At 37.6% G+C, this 20,626-nt stretch overlaps 1 protein-coding gene across 2 annotated transcripts; it reads left to right on the top strand.

Annotated features, from left to right (window-relative positions):
• The first annotated feature begins 38 nt into the window (after positions 1-38).
• On the top strand, positions 39-18,785 carry VN2R570 (vomeronasal 2 receptor 570). 2 transcript variants are annotated; one of them, XM_056825076.1, is made up of 6 exons: positions 39-262; positions 1,526-1,817; positions 2,366-3,169; positions 11,749-11,976; positions 14,325-14,452; positions 17,855-18,785. In XM_056825076.1, exons 1-6 carry the CDS (start codon positions 39-41, stop codon positions 18,753-18,755), a joined length of 2,577 nt encoding a protein of 858 aa, XP_056681054.1. In that variant the 3' UTR covers positions 18,756-18,785.
• The last annotated feature ends 1,841 nt before the right edge of the window (positions 18,786-20,626 follow it).

Raw genomic sequence — 20,626 nt, 5'->3', positions numbered from 1 at the left:
GGTGGACTTTGGCTGAGAGCTAAAGAGTAGCCTACTTGATGTTCTTCCAACTTTATTTCTTCCTGTTCCTGCAGCTGCCACTCTCTATGGGTAGGGAAGAAGGGACCCCCTGCCATGCAGAAAGGACTTTCAGCCCCACATATTATAGAGATGGGGATCTTGTTGTTGGAGGATTTTTCCCTTTACTTTTACGAAAATTGGACAAATTCCCACATTGGAAATGGTTTCTTCATCACCCTAAGGATATAGTAAAGCAGCATCAGTAAGTAATTATTCTATGTTATTGTAGTTACTTTTTTAACTTGCCAACAAGTTATTTTCTTCCTTGATCACCTACAATTTCCCATTGGAAAGAAAAGGAAAGTCATTGGAAACACTGGTAACAAATAAGTTTAATCAAGCAAACAAATTTCTATTTTAGCTACATCCAAGAATGAATGTTTTAATGTAGAGAGATACTCATCACTTTCTGTAAGGAAGTGTATATATTATTCATAATCAATCCTCTGCAATTGCTGGTCACTCCATTTCTCAGAGTTCTTCAGATTCTCAAATTATTTGCTTTTATAATTATATGTTGTTTTCTAAATTCTTCTGTCTTTGCACATCTCAGTAAGTCTTCTGCCATTTCTGTGAAATCATCTTTCTCTTTTCTCTACAGGTCAAATATATTCCATTATTTCCACATATCAAAATTTGTTCAGCCATTCCTTAATCAATGTATATCCTCTTAATGCTCAGATATTTGCCATTACAAAATGAATATATAAATACTTGTCTATACACACACATACATACATATGCATTAAACACCAAGAACTTTACATTTTGTTTACATTCTTTAAGGTATTGATTGGTCAAAAGATGTCTATAATTCAGTAACATTTTGAAAATAGATACAATCTGCTATCCAGAATATCAGCACTGTGACAATGACATTAAATGCCTCTCATGTTTGTTTCTTTTTTCCAACTTTACCAATATGATGGATATGAAGTAGAAATTCAGAGTTGCTATTACTTCCGTTTTGCTGATCATTCATCATTTGTAAAAATTTTAATAACTTTGGATTGTTGGGAATTCTGACCTGCAGACCTACCTGTTTAAATCCTTTGAAATGCATCAATTGGGGAATGGCTTTTGTTTTACAAACATCATTCAATTCCTTAAATATCTTGGAAATGAGACTTTTAATGTATTTTTCAGTTAAAATTTTCCCTTATTATATTAGCTACATTGGTTTTGTTTGTGAGGAAAAGAATCATAGTTGCTGGATATAATGATAACTTTGAGTCTTGTTATCTGAGTCCCTGACAGTAATAGAATAAAATTTTCAGAATATAACACTAAGGATAGAAAAGAGACACAAAAAGAAGTAATTGCCCTTCACTAAGTGAGTGTGACCTCAGAATTGGAACTTTATAAGATGAAAAAAATTCTCCATTTAAAATTTTTAATTCCTTTTGAGGGGGAAGAGTAGGACTAAAAATATTTCTTGTTCCTAACAATGTCCTCCCTCCCACAGGTGGCAGCCCAAACACTACTATCAGGTCCTGGCCTTGATGCTTGCTGTAGAAGAGATCAACAGGAACACCAAACTGTTACCCAATATGACCCTGGGATTCCACATCTTCAATGCCTATCACAAGGATGAGAGAACCTTGGAGAGCTCCGTGGTGTGGCTTTCAGGCCAAGGACCAACCATTCCAAATTACAACTGTGAGAGGCAGGGCAAGTCTATAGTGGTCATTGAAGGAGCCACTTCTGAATTGACTATTTCCATGGGATCCCTACTTGAGCTCTATAGGATTCCACAGGTAGGGATGTATAGGTTCAATTCAGCCTATACTGCTTTGAGGACACAGAAAGGCTTTGATGTCTCTGCTACTTGAAATTTAGACTCCAAAAATAGGGGGGAATCCTAATGTCTAATTTGCCTGTCAGGTGCCTCCCAGGAAAGTAAAAGTAAACTCTTCATATAAAAGAAAAAAAATTATTTGCTTCATCAATTCTTGTAGGAAGCAGCAAATTGTCACCTTCAGAATTTGTGAAACAATGAAATTAAATGCAAATACTTGTTAATAATCAAATATTTTCAATTCTCTATGCACAGTATTAGAAATTCAAAAAGGTTTAAAAAGTCAGAAAGCACTAACTTTATATCTGTTTGAGCTAGGTTAGGTTTTATGAAGGACATGAACCCCTAGGTCAAGGCCTGTATTATCAAGAGTTTTTTAATAGCTAGAGATGAACAATTAATCCATTCCAGGAAAAAGAGGATAAAGGTAGTTGGTTGAGAAGGAAAGATTAAAAAAAAGACATTCAGAGAAAGCACTCACTAATTTCATGTTTGGTTCCTATTCAGGTCACCTATGGTCTCTTTGATCCATTCTTGAGTGATCCAGTTCAGTTTCCTTCTGTCTATCAAATGGCCCCCAGAGACACCTCTCTTCCTCTTGCCATGGTTCGATTAATGGTGCATTTCAAATGGACCTGGGTGGGATTGGTTGCTTCAGATGATCCAAGAAGTGAGAAATTCCTCAGGGATCTTCAAGAAGAAATGGTCAGAAATGATGTCTGTGTTGCTTTTATACAGAAGATCTTTACTGGGTTGACAGAGGATAATCATTATATTTATTATTTTCTCAATAAACTATTTCGGTCTAAAGCCAGGGTGATTGTAATTGATGGAAATACAGATACACTATTGACCCTGAGGGTTAGAGAAGTTGCTCATGCCCTTGTATACAGAATGTGGATCACCAGCAGTCACTGGGATATTGCCAAAAAACCAGGTTATGTCTATTTTGATAATTTCCATGGAGCTCTGATATTCGCAGATCAGACAAGTAAGATTCCTGGTTTCAAACATTTTCTGAAAACCATTCACCCTGCCAAAGACCCAGAGAATATCTTCCTTCAAAGCTTCTGGAACTCAGCTTTTGGATGTACATCTAAAGTAGGAAGAGTAGATGGAGCTGTCTGTTCACCAAATGCTTCCTTGGACACACTTGGATTGAGCTATTTAGACATGACTATGTCTCACCAGAGTTACACTGTTTACAATGCTGTGTATGCTATAGCCTGGGCCCTTCATGAAATGTTCTTGGTGAGATCAGAAATGGAATCCAATAGAAATGGGAACAACTCAGGTGCTTATCCCTGGAAGGTAAGATCTCCCCTTAGGTACTGATTTTCAGATATCTGACTGTTGGCTCTGTTGACTTCAGGATAGAAAAAGGAGATTAATAAATCAGGTCTCCTTATTTGTCAGTGAGTAACTCTATAGATTCAAGGCTTAATAAGTCATTTCTGGCCAATACAGAGTTGTGATCATTTCATTTACCTGTTATAAGGTATAAGAATGAGAATTAAACTCAACTGGTCCCTTAAAGTTTTGGGGAAGTTTCGTGGGTTGTCATTTCCTTCTTTAATTCATTTTACGAATGAGGAATCTGAGGTAAACAATGTTTAAGAGACTTGTTTAAGGTAACACTGCTAACTAATAAATGTCTGAGGCCAAATACAAAAGTATGGAAATGACTCTTCCTGACACCTGAATTCCAAACCTGGTACTTCATCCATTCTTCCACCTAACTGCCCACTGAAGGTTTTCACAGGTCGATTGTGACCAGCAACACTTCATGCTCCATTCCTCCATCAGTATAAGGAATTCAAAGACAGGTATCTTTCCTTTCCCTAGCAGCCTTAGTTACTCCAGAGCATATGGTACAAAAGATAGAACCTTTGTTTTGAAGTCAGAAAACCTAGGTTCAAAACTTCCCTCTGAAATTTATTTACCAGGTATCAATAAAGAATCCCATGACCTCCCTAGCTTTCATCTTTAAATTAACAAGGTTGGATTAAAGGACTCTAAGGGACTTTCCAACTGGAGATCTAGATCTTAATAAGAGATGTTGCCTCAAAACAAAGATTTCTCTATTGACTTTTCAAAATAAAAGCAAGAGAATGTGAATTTCTTTTGGATTTTTCTTTACTCTCCTGCACTGGCATAATGACTAAACTATGCTGTAAAGCCCTTAATAGACAGTTGTTGAATTAAAAAACCTCTTTAACTATAATCTTAGATTGCTGTTTCCCCTTTCTCTGATTCTTCCTTTAGAGAGTTGACAATAAGTCAACCAGCAATTTTAAATTTTCTATTATATGACAGTAAATATACTACACAATGGAGATCTGAAAACAAAAATGAAAAAATCCCTACTCTGATGAACCTAACTATAGTGATCCAGGTATGAACTAACCTTGAAAGTATTGTTGATATATTCAAAAACTGACTCTAGTGAACAATATGCTCATGTACCAAACTTAAGCCTTGTAACAAAGTGTAATTATGAGCTTATTGCATGCTGACCTCTCCATAAACCTCCAGACCAAAAGTCAATTGGGTCTATGGGTGGGGCACTGAGACCTAAATTATCTTAGCCAACACCTCTTTGATCTTTTGGTTGTAAACTGAGCCAGTGTTAAATTCTCTGCCATTTCACATGTTCATCAACTACCTCCCATCACCCATTCCTTGATTCTCCAATAAAAGATTGGGGACAGTTGTACCTCTCTCTTTCCACCATCAGAGGATCATGCACACTGGAACCCATGTGGTTGAACTCTTTGTCTATGAGTCTTTCTTCCTTTGTTGTGTTCCTCTCTCTTAAAACCCCTCCACTCATTTTCTCTCAATCTACAGTTTCCCTTCTCAGGTGTTCACCCATGAATATATTAATTTGTGGCTGCTGGACTCCTACACTAACAATGGAGAGGACAACATAAAAATATATCTATGTGTATGTATGTGTGTGCATACATACACCCATATGGACATACATCTAAAAGTTTATATACACATTTGTATTATTGAATGGGTGTGGGTTGTGTATATATTGTAAACCTCAAATTTCCTTAGACTTATAATTGTTGAAAATTTCACCATTGGGATATTTCATACTTGAAAAATTTCTTACTGATAGTCTATTGGAATGGGAACTCCATTGGCATGGGAGGTTCCTTCTCTTCCCTTCTTAAGATTACTTTAGGACAGAAACCCTTTGCTGAACAATGGAAAGGACTTTGACCTATGCTTAAGCATAGAACAGGAATTTCTTTGAGTCTTGATTGATTTTAGAATTGATACAATGGAGATACTAGGAATAAATCTCCACCCTATTCAGTCCTAATAGGATTGAGTAAGGGCTGCAGCCTAGATCAAAATTTAATTATTCCAATCTCTACCATACTCAAGTTAACAGGATTTAGAAAGGGCTGTAACAAAGGAGTAAAGATTTAATCATTTGAAAAATATGACCTTCAACAGACATGTGCAAAAGCCAGAAACCTCTGGGCGGTCCTGGGTTAAGCGAGAGCCTCCATTGACAGGGAAATTGATGAAGAGTGATTGGTAGATGTGAGGACTGAGGGGAGGCAACTTGGATGGTGTCCTTAAAGATAGGAGGGTCTGGAGACTGGAGGGGGTTGAGTTTTTTTGAGCGGTGTGGTTCCTGGGCTCTGGGGAAGCTTGCTCTGAAGGAAGCTGAAGGTGGGGGCCTCTGAGACTGTTTCTCCATTTTGGACACGTGAGTAATAGGGACTGATCTCTTTTCTTTGCCCCAGCTATCTAAGGGCTTGGGCCTTTTGGCCCAGCCTAAACAGAAGGGGTATTTAAGCCCTATTCCCTTCTCTCCCCTTTCTCTCTCTATATATATCTCTAATTCCTTTCTTGCTCCTATTGTAATTAAACTCCAAAAAAAGGCTGACGGCTGACTTGAGTTTTTCATTTAGGAATTACATAGCTGATTCCTTGGCGACCTTAAATTAATATATATCAGTCTTTTAAAGTGATTCCCTTGTAACAATATTCAAAAGAAATAGAGAAAATATAAGAATAGAGAATATATTTTCTATATATATATATATGTAAAATAATAAACATAAATAAGATAAAAGCAAATACAAATACATTCAATGGTATTAAAGAATGAAGACAAAGATTGGCAAAATAATCTTCCTAAAGAACATCTAATGATGCCACTCTCCTAATCCAATATGATATACTTTTGCTCAAGATCCATTAATTACTCCATAAAGCCTTTAAAAAAATTAAATTGGAATTGAAAGTTCTTTTCTCTCTACTTTTAGCTTACCATGCTGATTTCAAATTTCAAATTTTGGAAAAATCATTTATAGATTATACATTTTAACACAATGTGTTCTATCAAAAATAACCTGTTAGAGATGCTAAATGATCACACTATTGCAAATATTAATAATATGGAAATAGGCCTTGATCAATGATACATGTAAAACTCAATTGAGTTGCTCATTAACTATTAGAAAAGAGAAGAAAAATGCAAATCATGTAACCATGGAATAATATTCTAAATTAATCAATTAAATAAATAAATTTTAAAAAGAAAAGAATAGACTATAGTGTTGTAAAAAATAGATTCGAATACAGGACTACAATCCCCACAAGCCTTTGCTCCACTTCCCCAGAATGCCTTGTAATCTCAACTGGGCTGAGATTGAGATGGTATTTAAACTGATTCAAAGGCTTTTGAGGGCTCTCTGACTCTGGGACTTCCATTTTGGGGCAGGCTTGGCTTTTTTTCAGAATGTAGGTGAGGTTGTGTCTAGGCCTCTCTATGGCCTGGACACATGTCTCTTATCCTATATTTTCTTTAATCCTTAATCTTCAATAAACCTCTAAAAAATATACTACTCCTTGCAGAGAGAAACTAATTTCTACCTGCCTCTGTCTCCCCGTCTCCCCTAAAATTTAACTGTTACAGATGGCGACCACTAGATTGGATGAGAACTTCAAGAACTTCTCAAAATTTTTTAGCCTAGATAATTTTTTTTTAAAGCCAAGGTTCTCCGAAATGCTCTTTAGAAAACCGTCTTGATCAGCTCCTGCCTGTGGCCCTCTCCTGTTTCTGTTTCTGCAGCCTCTCACCTGGTGCCCAAGCTCCCAGCCCTGCTTGTTTTTTTGTTGTTTTTTTTACCCTCCCAAAGCTGTTGATCAGCTCCTGCTTGCCTGCCTCTGCCATCCACTTAGGACAGCTGCTTCTCCCAGTCCCACCCCGGCTGCCTGCTCCGCCCTGCCTCTGTCTCATCACCCCAGCCCCAGACCCACCAGCGTGACCCCAGAGGGCTCATCACCCAGATCCTTGGAGTAGATCACTCAGGACTCATTTCTATCAGCTGGTAACAGTATTGGCCATGTGGGCAGGGGAGAGGGAACGGAGACCAGGTAATTTTCCCTTAGGCTAAGCCTCCACGTGGATGGGGGTATCAGCCACAGGGGTATCAGAGCAGGGGAGAGAGAAAAGAGAGACTAGAAAGAAGAAACAGATCTTTTCAAACAGAAACCTAAAAAGCAATGGGCTGTTTAAAAGGATACCTTTTGACTGTTCTGGTAATAGCATTAACTTCACCTGTGTGTCAGGGAGAAGATTCAACTAACTTTGAAGGGGAAAATGGGTGGCCCAGCGAACTGGAAGCCAGGCCCAGAGACGGGAGGTCTCTAGTTAAAATCTGGCCTCAGATACTCCCCAGCTGGGGGTCCCTGGATGGGTCCCTTGAAACCCATTGCCTAGCTCTTACTATTCTGCCTTCGGACAACAGACATTTAAATGGATAATTAAAAACAAACAAAAAAAAACCCCAAGGAACTTTGAAGAGACTAAAGGCTATATTTTGAGGCATTTCAGACTCCAGTGGTTTATAAAAAAATCTCTGTATTCTATTGCATTTTTTGTTATGGTTTAACTTTGTGATTTTAAGTTCATATATTACTGGATTCAATATTATTCTGCTTGAACTGAAGGTTGATTGAATTTATTTTGAATGTACTGAGTTTTGAAATGCTGTTGTTTTTCCCCTATAACTGTGCTGAACAAATATTATTGTGAATTAAGCCCATATATTAAAAAAAACAGCTTTTTTCTATTTTGCTGAGGATAGATGGACTTCAGAACTGGTTATAATTGTATTAACAACCTTGGAAAAATTTAATGTGCTAAATACCTCAATGATTTTAAGGGTTTTTTAAATATGATTTTTGGAATTTTTTTTCTTAACAATCTCTGGTTATTTTTGCCTTCCCCTACCACGAGGTAAGGCCAATAGTAGCTGAAGTGAAATACATTTTATAAACCCCAACATTCCCACATGTGAATGGAAGTTGGGCAGTTAATCTCAGGGCATTTGTATCCCTATAAGCCTCCAAAAAGGAGCACCCCTTTATTTATGCTCTTCAGCTCACTATTTTACTTCTACCAGAATGATATATAGATTTCTTGATTATGTTCTTAACCCAAGATGAGTTTTACTTTGTTTTAAAAAATATGTTTAAATACCAAGGTTGAAAGATTGCTATGTTTGTAAAAATTGTGACAAATATCCATCAATTCATAGATTTTAAAAATGTCATACAGCAACTTACGTGAAATATGAAAGTGTGTTTGTTTGCTATTGTAATTAATTGGGCTATTGAGAATTTGGGGGATTTTGATATCTACATATTTGTACTACTGTATTTTTAAAAATGAAAAATTGTTAACCTTGTTCAATTCATTTGCCTCATACTCACAGTGATCATGGCCAGATATTAAGAGGAAATGGATCTCATTTTTGGTGAGAAAGCCTTGCATTTTATATTTTCTTAGCTGACACAGAGTGTCAGTGATTATAAGCTATATTTTTGAATTTCTTTAAAGCTCTTTTATTATTATATTTTTCTTGCATGTGCAATATACTTTTTCATTTTTTTTATTATTTTTTCTCTACTTTTTATATTTGAAGCACATGTCACCAGCATTAAGATTTTCTTTAACCTTTTGATTTTTCAGTACTACAAGTGTAAGATTCATTTGTCAGAGCATGCCCTAAAAGGCTTGTGACTATAAAAATGATGCCACTAATTATTTAAATAAATTATGGGATTTTGCTTAATGATTCTGTCTGATTCCAGGACAAGAGATACACACAAGAGCCATTGCACAGAGCCAAAGAAAAGCCAATCCAGGATCGATTGATGCACTTCTAAGCCAATACAAAGGTCTTGAACCTAGTGTGAAGACTCGAGATTACAGTGTTTATCATTGCTAGACATAGGCTTTCCTTGTGTCCACACTTACCCTGAAGATACTCACAGATGAGTATCCCCAAAACCTTGGCTCCTATAATCTGGTCCCCTTTTCTGCCTACCATAGTGTGCTACCTTTCTGTAGTCCTGGCTACTGACTGTGTAAATGCATCATTGCTTAGATCATTTTAATTGGGCCCTGATTGAAGGACCTGTTGTAGATTTATTTTTCTTCTACTTGGAATTTTTACACATAAGACTTTGATAGTCTATATTTTCGTCCAGAGATTTTTCTTTTCTTTTTGATTTTTCTGATGTCTTTTTAATATCTCTTGCCAATTGATTCATCTACCTCAGCCATGCATCCCTAAGTGATCCCGGTTTTTTTAATCACCCTCTTAACAGGGGGAATGTAAAAAAATATTATCATTTAAATTGCAAAGTTTAAATTCCTTTTTGAGAAGAATTTTAGGTTAAGAAACATGATACCTCTCTGAATCCAGAAACTGAACTATTGGAGAAGCCACCATGAAGAAGCCTCCAGACCACAAGTTGCACAAAATTGAACTTTGGGTGTGGTTGATTGAACATTTATTTGCATCTGTACTTTCATGCCAAAGGGGACTGCCCCCTAACTGGCTTTTTGTCAATACGTTCAGCAATTATTGATTTTATTCTTTTTTCTCTCTCTTATCCTCAAATTATTGTAATCTTTAAATTGATTATGTTTTCATGATCCCTTGGAAAAAAATTCATTTTTTTCAAATGATCAAACGAGGGAATGTAAAAAATAGACTCAAATACAGGACTACAATCCCCACAAGCCTTTGCTCCAATTCCCCAGAATGCCTTGTAATCTCACCTGGGCTGAGATCGAGAAGGTCTTTAAGCTGATTCAAAGGCTTTTGAGGGCTCTCTGACTCTGGGACTTCCATTTTGGGGCAGGCTTGGCTTTTTTTCAGAATGTAGGTGAGGTTGTGTCTAGGCCTCTCTATGGCCTGGACACATGTCTCTTATCCTGTATTTTCTTTAATCCTTAATCTTCAATAAACCTCTAAAAAATATAATACTCCTTGCAGAGAGAAACTAATTTCTACCTGTCTCAGTCTCCCCATCTCCCCTAAAATTTAACTGTTACAGTGTATTCTCTGATTTTAGGATTGCAACCACCAAATTCCATGCCTTTGGAAAGGCCCTTAAGTTAAGGCTGAGATGTACTTCTACTTCACAATTGCTTCCTAAAATCTCTAGCTTCCTTACAGGCTCAACTTATATTCCTGATATTTACAGATTCTTTCTTCATTTACTAATATTATCAGATATTATATTTAAAAAGAACTTAGCAGTGCCTGACACATGCAAGTCGATATATAAATGCTTCCTCCTTCCTTCTCTATTTGAAATTTTTTTCTTCCTTCTGAATATTTTTGTAATAATTTAAATGGGTTTGACAAATAAAAGAATTTTTAAAATTTTTGTGTAGCTTCTTATAAAAATTAACTCTCAAGTCACAAAGCTCTTAGTAGCTTTATTACAGAAAGGTATAAATAGAAAAGGGGGACATGTCAAAAGGAGATAGAAAATATTGCCTCGCTAAATTCCCTAAGTCTAGATCTGAGTGCCTCAATGAAGAGAGCATTCCACTGAAGACAGGAGAAAAGCAGAAAGGCCAGTGTCTCTGACCAGTAGTGAGTCACCAAAGCCAATTCCTTGACTCACCAATACTGAAGTCCTCCAGCTCAGAAGAAGTCCAACACAGAGACACCCACACAGCAGAATCCCTCTTTAAACAAGAGCCACCAACACAGCAGAATGAATCAGAATACCCTAGGCTGAACTTTATAAGCAGTTTTCTCCACAATACTTTCTGACTCTCTGTTTTCCTTTCACTGTGGGCTGGTATATCTCATCTCAGCAACCATTCAGAATTTCCTAAGTTGCCTGAGGAGGGCAGTGCCTGTGGGATCCACCTCCCAACATCTGAGGGTATAAACTTTTATCAAAAGGATCCTCAAATTCCTGACTGATTAAGAGAGAAGCATTCCAAGTAATTGATTGATTAAGTTAAGATAAAAAAAAAAACTCCCTTTCACAGTATTTACTTTTCTGTTTCAATGTGGTTGCCTTCAGTAGAATGTAAGCTCCTTTAGTGAAGATACTTTTCATTTTCCTTTAATACATCCAGGACCCAATCTATTGCCTTTTAAATAGTGGGTAATGAATAATTGGATATGAACATTTGGTAGACTGCCTGGCAAGGAGACTCACAAAACAAAGGAGGACATTCTGCAGCACATCCAATATTATGAACCAGCATTGCAAGCTCTCTTTCGGTGCATCCTTTCCCAGTTCTGCTCTCATTCAATTCAGAGGATCTTTATGGCCCATTTCTCTCTTTTCAACTATTGCTACCAAGACCTTGTGATTTGGACCAACCTTATAATCAAGTGAGGCTTATTTAGATCCTGCTTCTATTATCCAATTTATTAGAGATCCATCAGTTTTGTGACAATTGAAAAGTCTAAGGATGAAATAATCCAGCTTTTATCCAACTACTAAAAAAAATAACAATTTAGACAGCCTAGAGTCTAGTACCCATCCCTGAGAGACTCACCTACATAACTTTTCATCTTCTTCACTTTTAGCTCCACTCCTTCCTGAAGAACATCCAGTTTAACAACAGTGCTGGGAATCATGTGGTCTTAGATGAGAAGAAGAAGTCTGTGGCAAACTATGATATTCTCAACTATGTGGCCTTTGGTAATGACACTGAAGTTCTGGTCAAAGTGGGAGAGTTTATTTCTGAGGCTCCACTTGGTCAAGCGTTCATTATCCAGGAGAAGGCAATAGTGTGGCCCAGAACATGGGGAGAGGTGAAGAATGATTGAAATGTTTGTTTAATGAAACATGTAAACATAAGCAAATAACACACCAGAATAGTCACTACCATTTTTCACACCTGGTTCAAATGGCACAAAACTGCCCTGCAGGAAGCAGCTTGAAAATCAAGAATTTATGCCAAATTCAGCTGAGATAATGTTGAGAAAAGAGTACCAAGATTAATTCCTCTTTATCTAGAGAGCCTGAAATTAAATAAGATTATTCCACTGTACAGCTGTGGAAGAGGGAAGCAAGAGAATCTACCTGGTTCATAGCAGTCACAGAAAAAGGAAGTAGGAAACTTTTCATTCAGAAACTTTTTATTAGACCTAATGATTGTTGATCAATTGCTGCTTTTCCCAGCAAAATATCTATATCAGGCTTATAATATTTAGGATTCCTGGAGGAAAACCCTGTTTTATCAAAATTCAATTCTAGCTCCCATTAATGGGAATAATAATTCCATTTTTATGTTGATCTACGTCCCACGCTTAGAAATCTAACAGCTACCTTTACTATCTAAATCCCTTCTTCCACAGGCCACTAAAAGATGAACTATATAGTCGTCAAATCAGAAGCTGACAAATCTAGGTCCACAGTATCATGGAAAAGGACAAAATCCCTGCTTAAATCAGTATAAAGTACTCAGTCACTTGGAAGTTTTATGTGGTTGAAGCAAAACTATTCAGAGAGGAAGTTTGTCTAAAAGTACATGATCTGTAGGGCAGAGGGAGGGATTTATCATTGTTATTACATGACTTAATCACTCATCCATTCCCCTATGTATTCATTCAAAAACTATTTTTTAAGGATACTATTTGAGTAGAGTTCTGGGTTGGATGTCTGAAAAGTTACAAGGATAATACAAGTATCTTCCATGAATGGTTTCTTCCTTTTCACCTTAGAGTATGTGTTTTAGAGAAAATTACAATTGATCTGAAATCCTGGCTAGAAAAAATTCACACTTTAAGCTTAGGTTTAGGTCGCCATATTACCTGACTTTCTTTTGCCTGCCTTCTTGTTCATGATCAAGGCTTAATTCATGTTCCTAGTAATATTTCGGGAATTGTACACTTTCAAATACACACCAAGGAAAAGTGTATTAAAACCTGGCATTTTCCTTAGACAGCCTCCTATCTAGGACATGTGCTACAAAATGTGTATAGAGCTGGGGATCCCTATGGATTCTCTCTTCTCTGCCATGTTGACTCACGTCTAACTATAGTCCTCAGTGATATAATGGAAAAACCAAATTTACTCTAAACATTTCACTTCCAGACAATTAGAATCTTTGGTTTTAAGAACTACTTTGTTTTATTCAAATCATGGGATTTTAACTGATTTTTAATAGTTTATAAAGCTTATTCATATTTGATTCTGATTGAATCAATTGAACAGGGTTCCCACTTTAGATATGTGATCACTTTTAAGTAGAAGTAATACAAATGTAAGTGCTACTCTTACCGTACACACTCAGACACACACACACATGCAGCATGAGACACAGAGAGAGAGTCAGAAAGAGAGAGAAAAGGAATAGATAGATATGTAGGTCGGGAGACAGAGACAGAGATAGACAAAGAGAAAAGTTTACTTTCTCATACTAAGACACTGGAGTCTCAAATCTCAAATACTTCTTCTTTGTGGAGGTAGTATCTGCATTATCTTTTTTAAATACATTCCCAATACTTTGTATGATAGTTAGGTAGTTCGATAAGTAGAGTGACAGTCAAGGAATCAGAAATATTGGATTTTAAATCATTTCTCTGATATTAAATATATAATTCCTGCCACACCACTTAATCATTTTCCCTTAGTTTCCTCATTTACAAAATGAGAAAGAGAAGGAAATTCAAAACCACTCCATTGTCATTGCCAAGAAAAGCACAAATAGGGTCACAAAGAGTCAAATACAACAGAAATGACTAAAAAGCACTTGTACTAAAGAATCTTAGGAAAAGTCTCAATTGATAATAAATTCTAGTAACTAACATTATTCCTTCTCCAAAAGTTTTCATATGCCAGTGTAGTAGGGGGTTTGGGGAAGGACAGACTCCACACCCCAAGTCATATGCTAAAAGCTTTTTCTCCTCCATAAGAGGAAAGAAATAGAGCTACTTTGATATTTAGCAAATTGCATCTTTTTTTCAGGGAAACTGATTCAAGCTTTTGCAGATAGGAATGCCCTATCCATGAAAAAAGAGCATTAGTAGCCTTTGCAGAAAAAGAAGATTGTGTGCCTGTAGCTAAAACCAAACTAAAATTAGATAACAAAACACATTAACACATGCATATGCTGACTCAAAACAACATCATTATGACTTGGATGCTTTTTGTGTAGCCTCTTCCCTCCAGATGCAGCAAAGTCTGTAGCCCAGGATTCCACATAAAAGCCCAGGAGGGAAAGCCTGTCTGCTGTTTTGACTGTGCACCCTGCCCACAGGGGCAGATTTCCAACCAGACAGGTAAGTCTATGGAGAAACTCATAGCAAACACATATCCAGAGAAACAAAATAAAGCTGGGTGACACTCGGGTCATATTCTAATAAAGGAACCCAATTCCTATGGAACATGAAATGAAAGGAAATCCAGGAGAAAGCTAAGAAAGATCAAGCAGATTAGAGTCAAGAGTGATCAAAGTTAGTGACAGTTGATGTATTCAAAGTCCTCTAGATTGGAAATTTCTTACCCAGCTTTTCTGTGGCACAATTATTGGGGAATAAATGTTGGAAATGTCTATTGACAGTGATCATTACACTACATCACCATTACATTAATAGAGGGCTTCGAGATTTTCAGGGGCTCTTTTCTCTCAAGACCCCAATGACATAATAGTTGTATTGAAGAGAAAGAAAGTGACCAACTGCAATAACACAGTTATTAAGAAGAGTTCAGAATCAAACCCAGAACACTGCACAGAAGTCCATCACATTTTGAAATTCATCTCAACTGTTTCTCCTGGATGCTTACATGTATGTTGTACTATGCATGCCAAAAAGGCACATTTCTGTTGCTCTTTGACCTTATTCAGGTCCAAGTTTCGCCTCTTTCACCATAAGGTTTGGATCTCTGAGAAGAAACCAGAATATGTTGAAGAGTATATTAAGGTAACAAAGCTGAGTAAGCAGCCAGAAATTTAGAAAATCAATGTGAACATAAGGAAAATGGGAAGTAATGTAGACTATGGAAATAATCTGACCTAGATCAATGTCTCAGGGGGAGAAACTCTGTGAAGGAAGTTCTTTCAATAGTCTTGGGAATGAAAGTGTTTGGGAGGATGCCCCTCTTCAGCAGTAAATCAATGGAATTGTTAGCTTTCAAAAGGGTGTCTCCTGAGTATGACTGGAAGATACTTTATAACCTGAAATGGCATGAATTGAGCCATGACCTGCTCATATACCCTTTCCATTGGGGGAGGGATTACTTTTTTCTTGTAAGTTAATGGACTGGACAATAAATATCAAATTATGAATTTAATTATTATTACATATGAAAAGTGGGTGGAGCCAAACTTCCATGAGATCCCCAGTATGTCATACTGTAAGGGGGAAAATTAAAGGGTTTGATCTAAATTTAAGAGTGTAGTCCCCAGGAATTATTAGTCAATTCCAAATGGCTTTTATAGTAGTTTATTTACAAAAGACAAAAAAATGTAAACAAGAAAATCAGAGAGAGTAGATATTTACTGTGACAAGGAAATCACTTTAAAAGACTGATATATATTAATTTAAGGTCGCCAAGGAATTCAGCTATGTAATTCCTAAATGAAAACTCAAGTCAGCAGTCAACCTTTTATGGAGTTTAATTCCAAACAGGAGGAAGAAAGGTATTAGAAAGAGAGAGAGGGAGAGAGAGAAAGAAAGAAAGGGGAGAGAAGGGAATAGGGCTTAAATACCCCTTCTGTTTAGGCTGGGCCAAAAGGCCCAAGCCCTTAGATAGCTGAGGCAAAGAAAAGAGATCAGTCGCTATCACTCACGTGACCAAAATGGAGAAACAGTCTCAGAGGCCTCCACCTCCAGCTTCCTTCAGAGCAAACTTCTCAAAGCACCACCTCTCAGAGCAAAAACCTCTCCAACCAACCACCCCTCAGTCCTCAGACCCCTCTACCTTTAAGGAAACCATCCAAGTTCCCTCCCCTCAGTTCTCACATCTACCAATCACTGTCCATGTCTTCCCTGTGCCAATGGTGGCTCTAGCTTAACCCAGGACCACCCAGAGGTCTGTGGCTTTGCACATGTCTGTTGAAGGTCATATTCTCAAATAATTAAATTTTGATCTATGCTGCAGCCCTTCCTAAATCCTGTTAGGACTGAGTAGGGTGGAGATTGTATCAATTCTAAAATCAATCATGACTCAAAGAACTTCCTGTTCTATGCTTAAGCATAGGTAAAAGCCCTTTCCATTGTTCATCAAAAGGTTTCTGTCCTAAAGTAATCTTAGGTAGGGAGGAGAAGGACCCTCCCTACCTAATGTTGGAAATGAGGAAATTTCCAACATTCATAAGTCTAAGAAATTTTAAGGTTCACATTACTTGGCCTGGTCTAAACCAGGTAGGGCTTAAGAGGGCACTGACAAAGAAGGTTCAGAGGTAAATTAAACAAAGGTTTTAGCCATAAGGTATTCTCTGAGACAAGGGGACTCTGCAGGGGCTAGTACATCCAGAACAAACCAGGGAAAGGAGTCAGCATTTTTTCTCTCACCCACATGGTAGTCCTAATAGAAAATAGAAAGTAGTCCTCAGCCAGAGCTCTTCTAGGGACCGTGAAGTAAAGTTCCAAGGCAAAAGACCTCCTCACAGGAAGTTTTGCCACTTATTAAAACCATTACTTTAATCACTTCCTGTGCCTGCCTTCCATTTTTACAAGGACCAATTACAGCTAAATCTTGGTTTAGGACTGTCCAGTGTACCCTCAGTCAAATCTTATTCATTTCATACTATAGCACACATGGGTTGCAGACCTCTCCATATTTAAGGATAAGTGGGGTGTGTACACTTCTGGTGATTAAATCTAAAATTGGGAAGGGAATTGTTAATCCCATCTTCACAGTACTCAAGTGGCCATCCACTTTCTGCTAAAAGATCTACAAGAAGGGGATAGCCAATACTCTCAATGCAGTTCACTAAATTTTTAGAACACTCTCATTATTAATATCTCCTTCACACAGAATTTCTCTGTTCTCTAAATTTTTCTGTTTTCAATTTCTGGGCTGAATCATATGTTGCCCTCTAGCAAAGTCCTCTAGATAGCCCTCTCCCATTAAATGGAGCAAATATAGTCCTTCCTCTAATATAAATTCTTTGAATATAAAGTATCACCTATCCTCTCTTCTGAATTTTTTCCCAACATTCCTGAACATGCATAGTTCCTTCCATCAATATCCTTAGAACACTCAGAGTTGAGATCTAGGCAAGGAATTTAAGAGTCATTTTGGTAAAACCCAAAAGACATCTTGTCACCAGCTAATGCCATTAAAGTATATCATCATAGGTGAACTCACCATCAACAGGAAAGGCAATGGAATCAAAATCGTTTAAAATTATAGGTACTGCATCTCCACAGACAGTTGCAGAAGAGCTCAGGGAAGACTAACTTAATGAGTATAACTGAATCATTTTCCTGAGGGAAAAGACTATAAAGAACAGATAGATACAGGATGAGGAGATAGACACTGAAAAGATAGATTATCAACATCCATTAAATCATTTCAACAATAAACTGGATTTCATTACTTTGTGATATATTAACTCATTTAATCCTCATAACAACTGGGTAAGGAAAGGGCCACTATTATCCTCATTTTACAAGGGATGAAATTCTGAAGAAAAAGTTAAATTGCCATTCTATTGTACTTATTGTTCTCTACAGACAGAGATCAATGCATGAAGTGTCCTGAGGACCAATATCCAAATACGGAGAAGATTCAATGCCTCCCCAAAAGGGTTATTTACCTGACCTATGAAGAAACCTTGGGCATGGCCTTAGCCTCCATAGCTGCTTCCTTCTCTCTTCTCACAGCTCTGGTTCTCTGGGTCTTTGTGAAGCACAAGGATACCCCCATAGTCAAAGCAAACAATCGGGATCTCAGCTACATTCTCCTCTTCTCCCTTTCCTTATGCTTCCTTTGTTCCCTGTTCTTCATTGGCCGCCCCTCTGCAATAAATTGTCTCCTCAGACAAACAACATTTGGAGTCATGTTCACAGTGGCCATCTCCTCTATTCTGGCCAAAACCATCACTGTGGTTCTGGCCTTCAGAGCCACTAGACCAGGCAGCAGGAGCAGGAGATGGGTGGGCTCCAGAACACCTATTTCTCTTGTTGTCTTTTGCACGTTGATTCAAGTCATGCTCTGTGCAATTTGGCTGTTTCTCTCTCCCCCATTCCCAGATGCAGACACATACTCTGACCCTGAGCACATCATCCTTGAGTGCAATGAGGGCTCTCTCATTGCCTTCTACTTTGTCTTGGGATACATAGCATTCTTGGCCCTGGGGAGCTTCACTGTGGCTTTTCTAGCCAGAAATCTCCCTGACACCTTCAATGAAGCCAAGTTCATCACCTTCAGCATGCTTGTGTTCTGCAGTGTCTGGCTTTCCTTCCTGCCCACATACCAGAGCACCAAGGGGAAGATGATGGTGGCTGTGGAGGTCTTCTCCATCTTGAGTTCCAGTGCTGGCTTACTAGGCTGCATCTTCATCCCTAAGTGCTATGTAATCCTTCTACAGCCACAGAAGAACACCAATAAATTTTTAAGGAATAATCCCATTTCCTGAGACAAGAAGCCTTCAGAAAATGTCTTCATTACTCCCACCAATAACAAGATGTTTAAAAAAATTATTTAGTCGTGCTTGGTAATGTCACAATTTTTCCCCAGCTGAAAATATTTATAGCAATTTTCTTTGCAGTGAAAATAGAGGTGTGTGGTATGGAAATCACATTAAAAGACTGATATATATTAATTGAAGGTCGCCAAGAAATTCAGCTATGTAATTCCAAAATGAAAACTCAAGTCAGTGGTCAACCTTTTTATGGTGTTTTAATTACAAACAGGAGGAAGAAAATTATTAGAGGGAGAGAGAGAGAGAGAGAGAGAAAGAGAGAGAGAGAGAGAAAGAGAGAGAGAGAGAGAGAGAGAGAGAGAGAGAGAGAGAGAGAGAGAGAGAGAGAGAGAGAGAGAGAGAGAGAAAGGGAAGAGAAGGGAATAGGGCTTAAATACCCACTCTGCTTAGGCTGGACCAAAGGCCCAAGGCCTTGGATAGCTGAGGCAAAGAAAAGAGATCAGTCTCTATCACTCACATGACCAAAATGGAGAAACAGTCTCAGGGCCTCCACTCCAAGCACCAGGCTCCAACAACCTCCTTTCCTCCACACAGGAAGTCCCCAGACTCCTCAGCTGTCCTCTACCTCACTTCCTGTGTCCCACCTGTGCCAATGGTGGCTCTAGCTTAATCTAGAACCACCCATAGTGGTCTGTCCTTTTTGCACATGTCTGTTGAAGGTCATATTCTCAAATAATTAAAGCTTGAGCTTTGCTGCAGCCCTTCCTAAATCCTGTTACCCTGAGTAGGGTGGAGATTGTAGTTTCCAAGACCTGATTCTGTCATTCCAAGTATCTCCATTGTTATTGATCAGGAAATAGCCAAATCCCGTCCTCTAAGGAATGGTTTGAACAGCTTTGAGTAGTTTTAAAATTCACAGGTGGTACTCATCAATTGGGTAATGAGTATAGATGTTGTGGCACATGTTTGTAATGAAATACTACGGGACAATAAAAAGGGCAAATAAGTTAATTTTTTAAAGATACAGAAAGACCAAAATGAAATGAAGAATGAAATGAACACAACCAAAAGAACATTATAGAGAGCAACTGAGACATTGTTTAAAGATATCTAATATTCAGTAACATTTTGGCAATACATACAAATTGCAATCCTGAATGTCAACACAGATTATTTCCTTAAATTCCTCTCATCTTTGTTTCTTTTATTCCAACTTTACCAACATGATGGATACGAAGTAGAAATTCAGAGTTGCTATTACTTGCATTTTGCTCATCATTAGTTATTTGTAAAATTTTTAATAACTTTAGATTGTTGGGAATTCTGTCCTTCAGACCTACCTGTTTAAATCCTTTGAAATGCATCAATTGAGGAACAGTTCTTCTTTTTACAAATTTTATTCAATTCATTACAAACCTTGGAAATGAGACTTTTAACAATGTATTATATGTATTTTTCCAGTTAAATTTTCCCTTGTGATTTAAGCTACATTGGATTTTTGTGAGGAAAAGAATCTTAGTTGCTTGATGTAATCAAAATGTTTATTGTAGAGTTTGATGTATTCATAAGGTTCCAGGTCTTCCTCGCTGTTAGGGTCAAATATTATTGTACCATTTGGTTCTATATTATCCATGTCTTGTTCTGATTCTTGTTCAATGATTTCTGTATTCCCCAGGACTTTCAGAAGCTCATTCAGTGGTATTTTGGGACTCTGTGTCAGGTGTTGGTAAATCAGGTTCTGTGTCTTGGTTTGACTCCTGCTCAATGACTTCTATGTGCCCCAATTCTATTTCTATATCTTGCCCAAGACTATGCTGTAATTCTGTGTTTGGTGGTGATAAATTTGATTCTTGTGGGTTTGCTCC

The sequence above is a fragment of the Monodelphis domestica genome, chromosome 4 (genome assembly GCF_027887165.1).
Source record: "Monodelphis domestica isolate mMonDom1 chromosome 4, mMonDom1.pri, whole genome shotgun sequence".
In the NCBI taxonomy this organism is placed as follows: domain Eukaryota; kingdom Metazoa; phylum Chordata; class Mammalia; order Didelphimorphia; family Didelphidae; genus Monodelphis; species Monodelphis domestica.
Note: the sequence above shows the minus strand (reverse complement) of the source record. Positions and strands in the feature narration are given on the sequence as shown.

Bases quoted from the DNA above. Each gene is read 5' to 3' on its own strand.
- VN2R570 (XM_056825076.1), top strand. From the start codon at position 39: ATGTTCTTCCAACTTTATTTCTTCCTGTTCCTGCAGCTGCCACTCTCT. The intron at 1,818-2,365 runs GTAGGGATGTAT...GTTCCTATTCAG, and splicing joins AGCTCTATAGGATTCCACAG to GTCACCTATGGTCTCTTTGA. The intron at 11,977-14,324 runs GTGAAGAATGAT...CTTTTTGTGTAG, and splicing joins GGCCCAGAACATGGGGAGAG to CCTCTTCCCTCCAGATGCAG.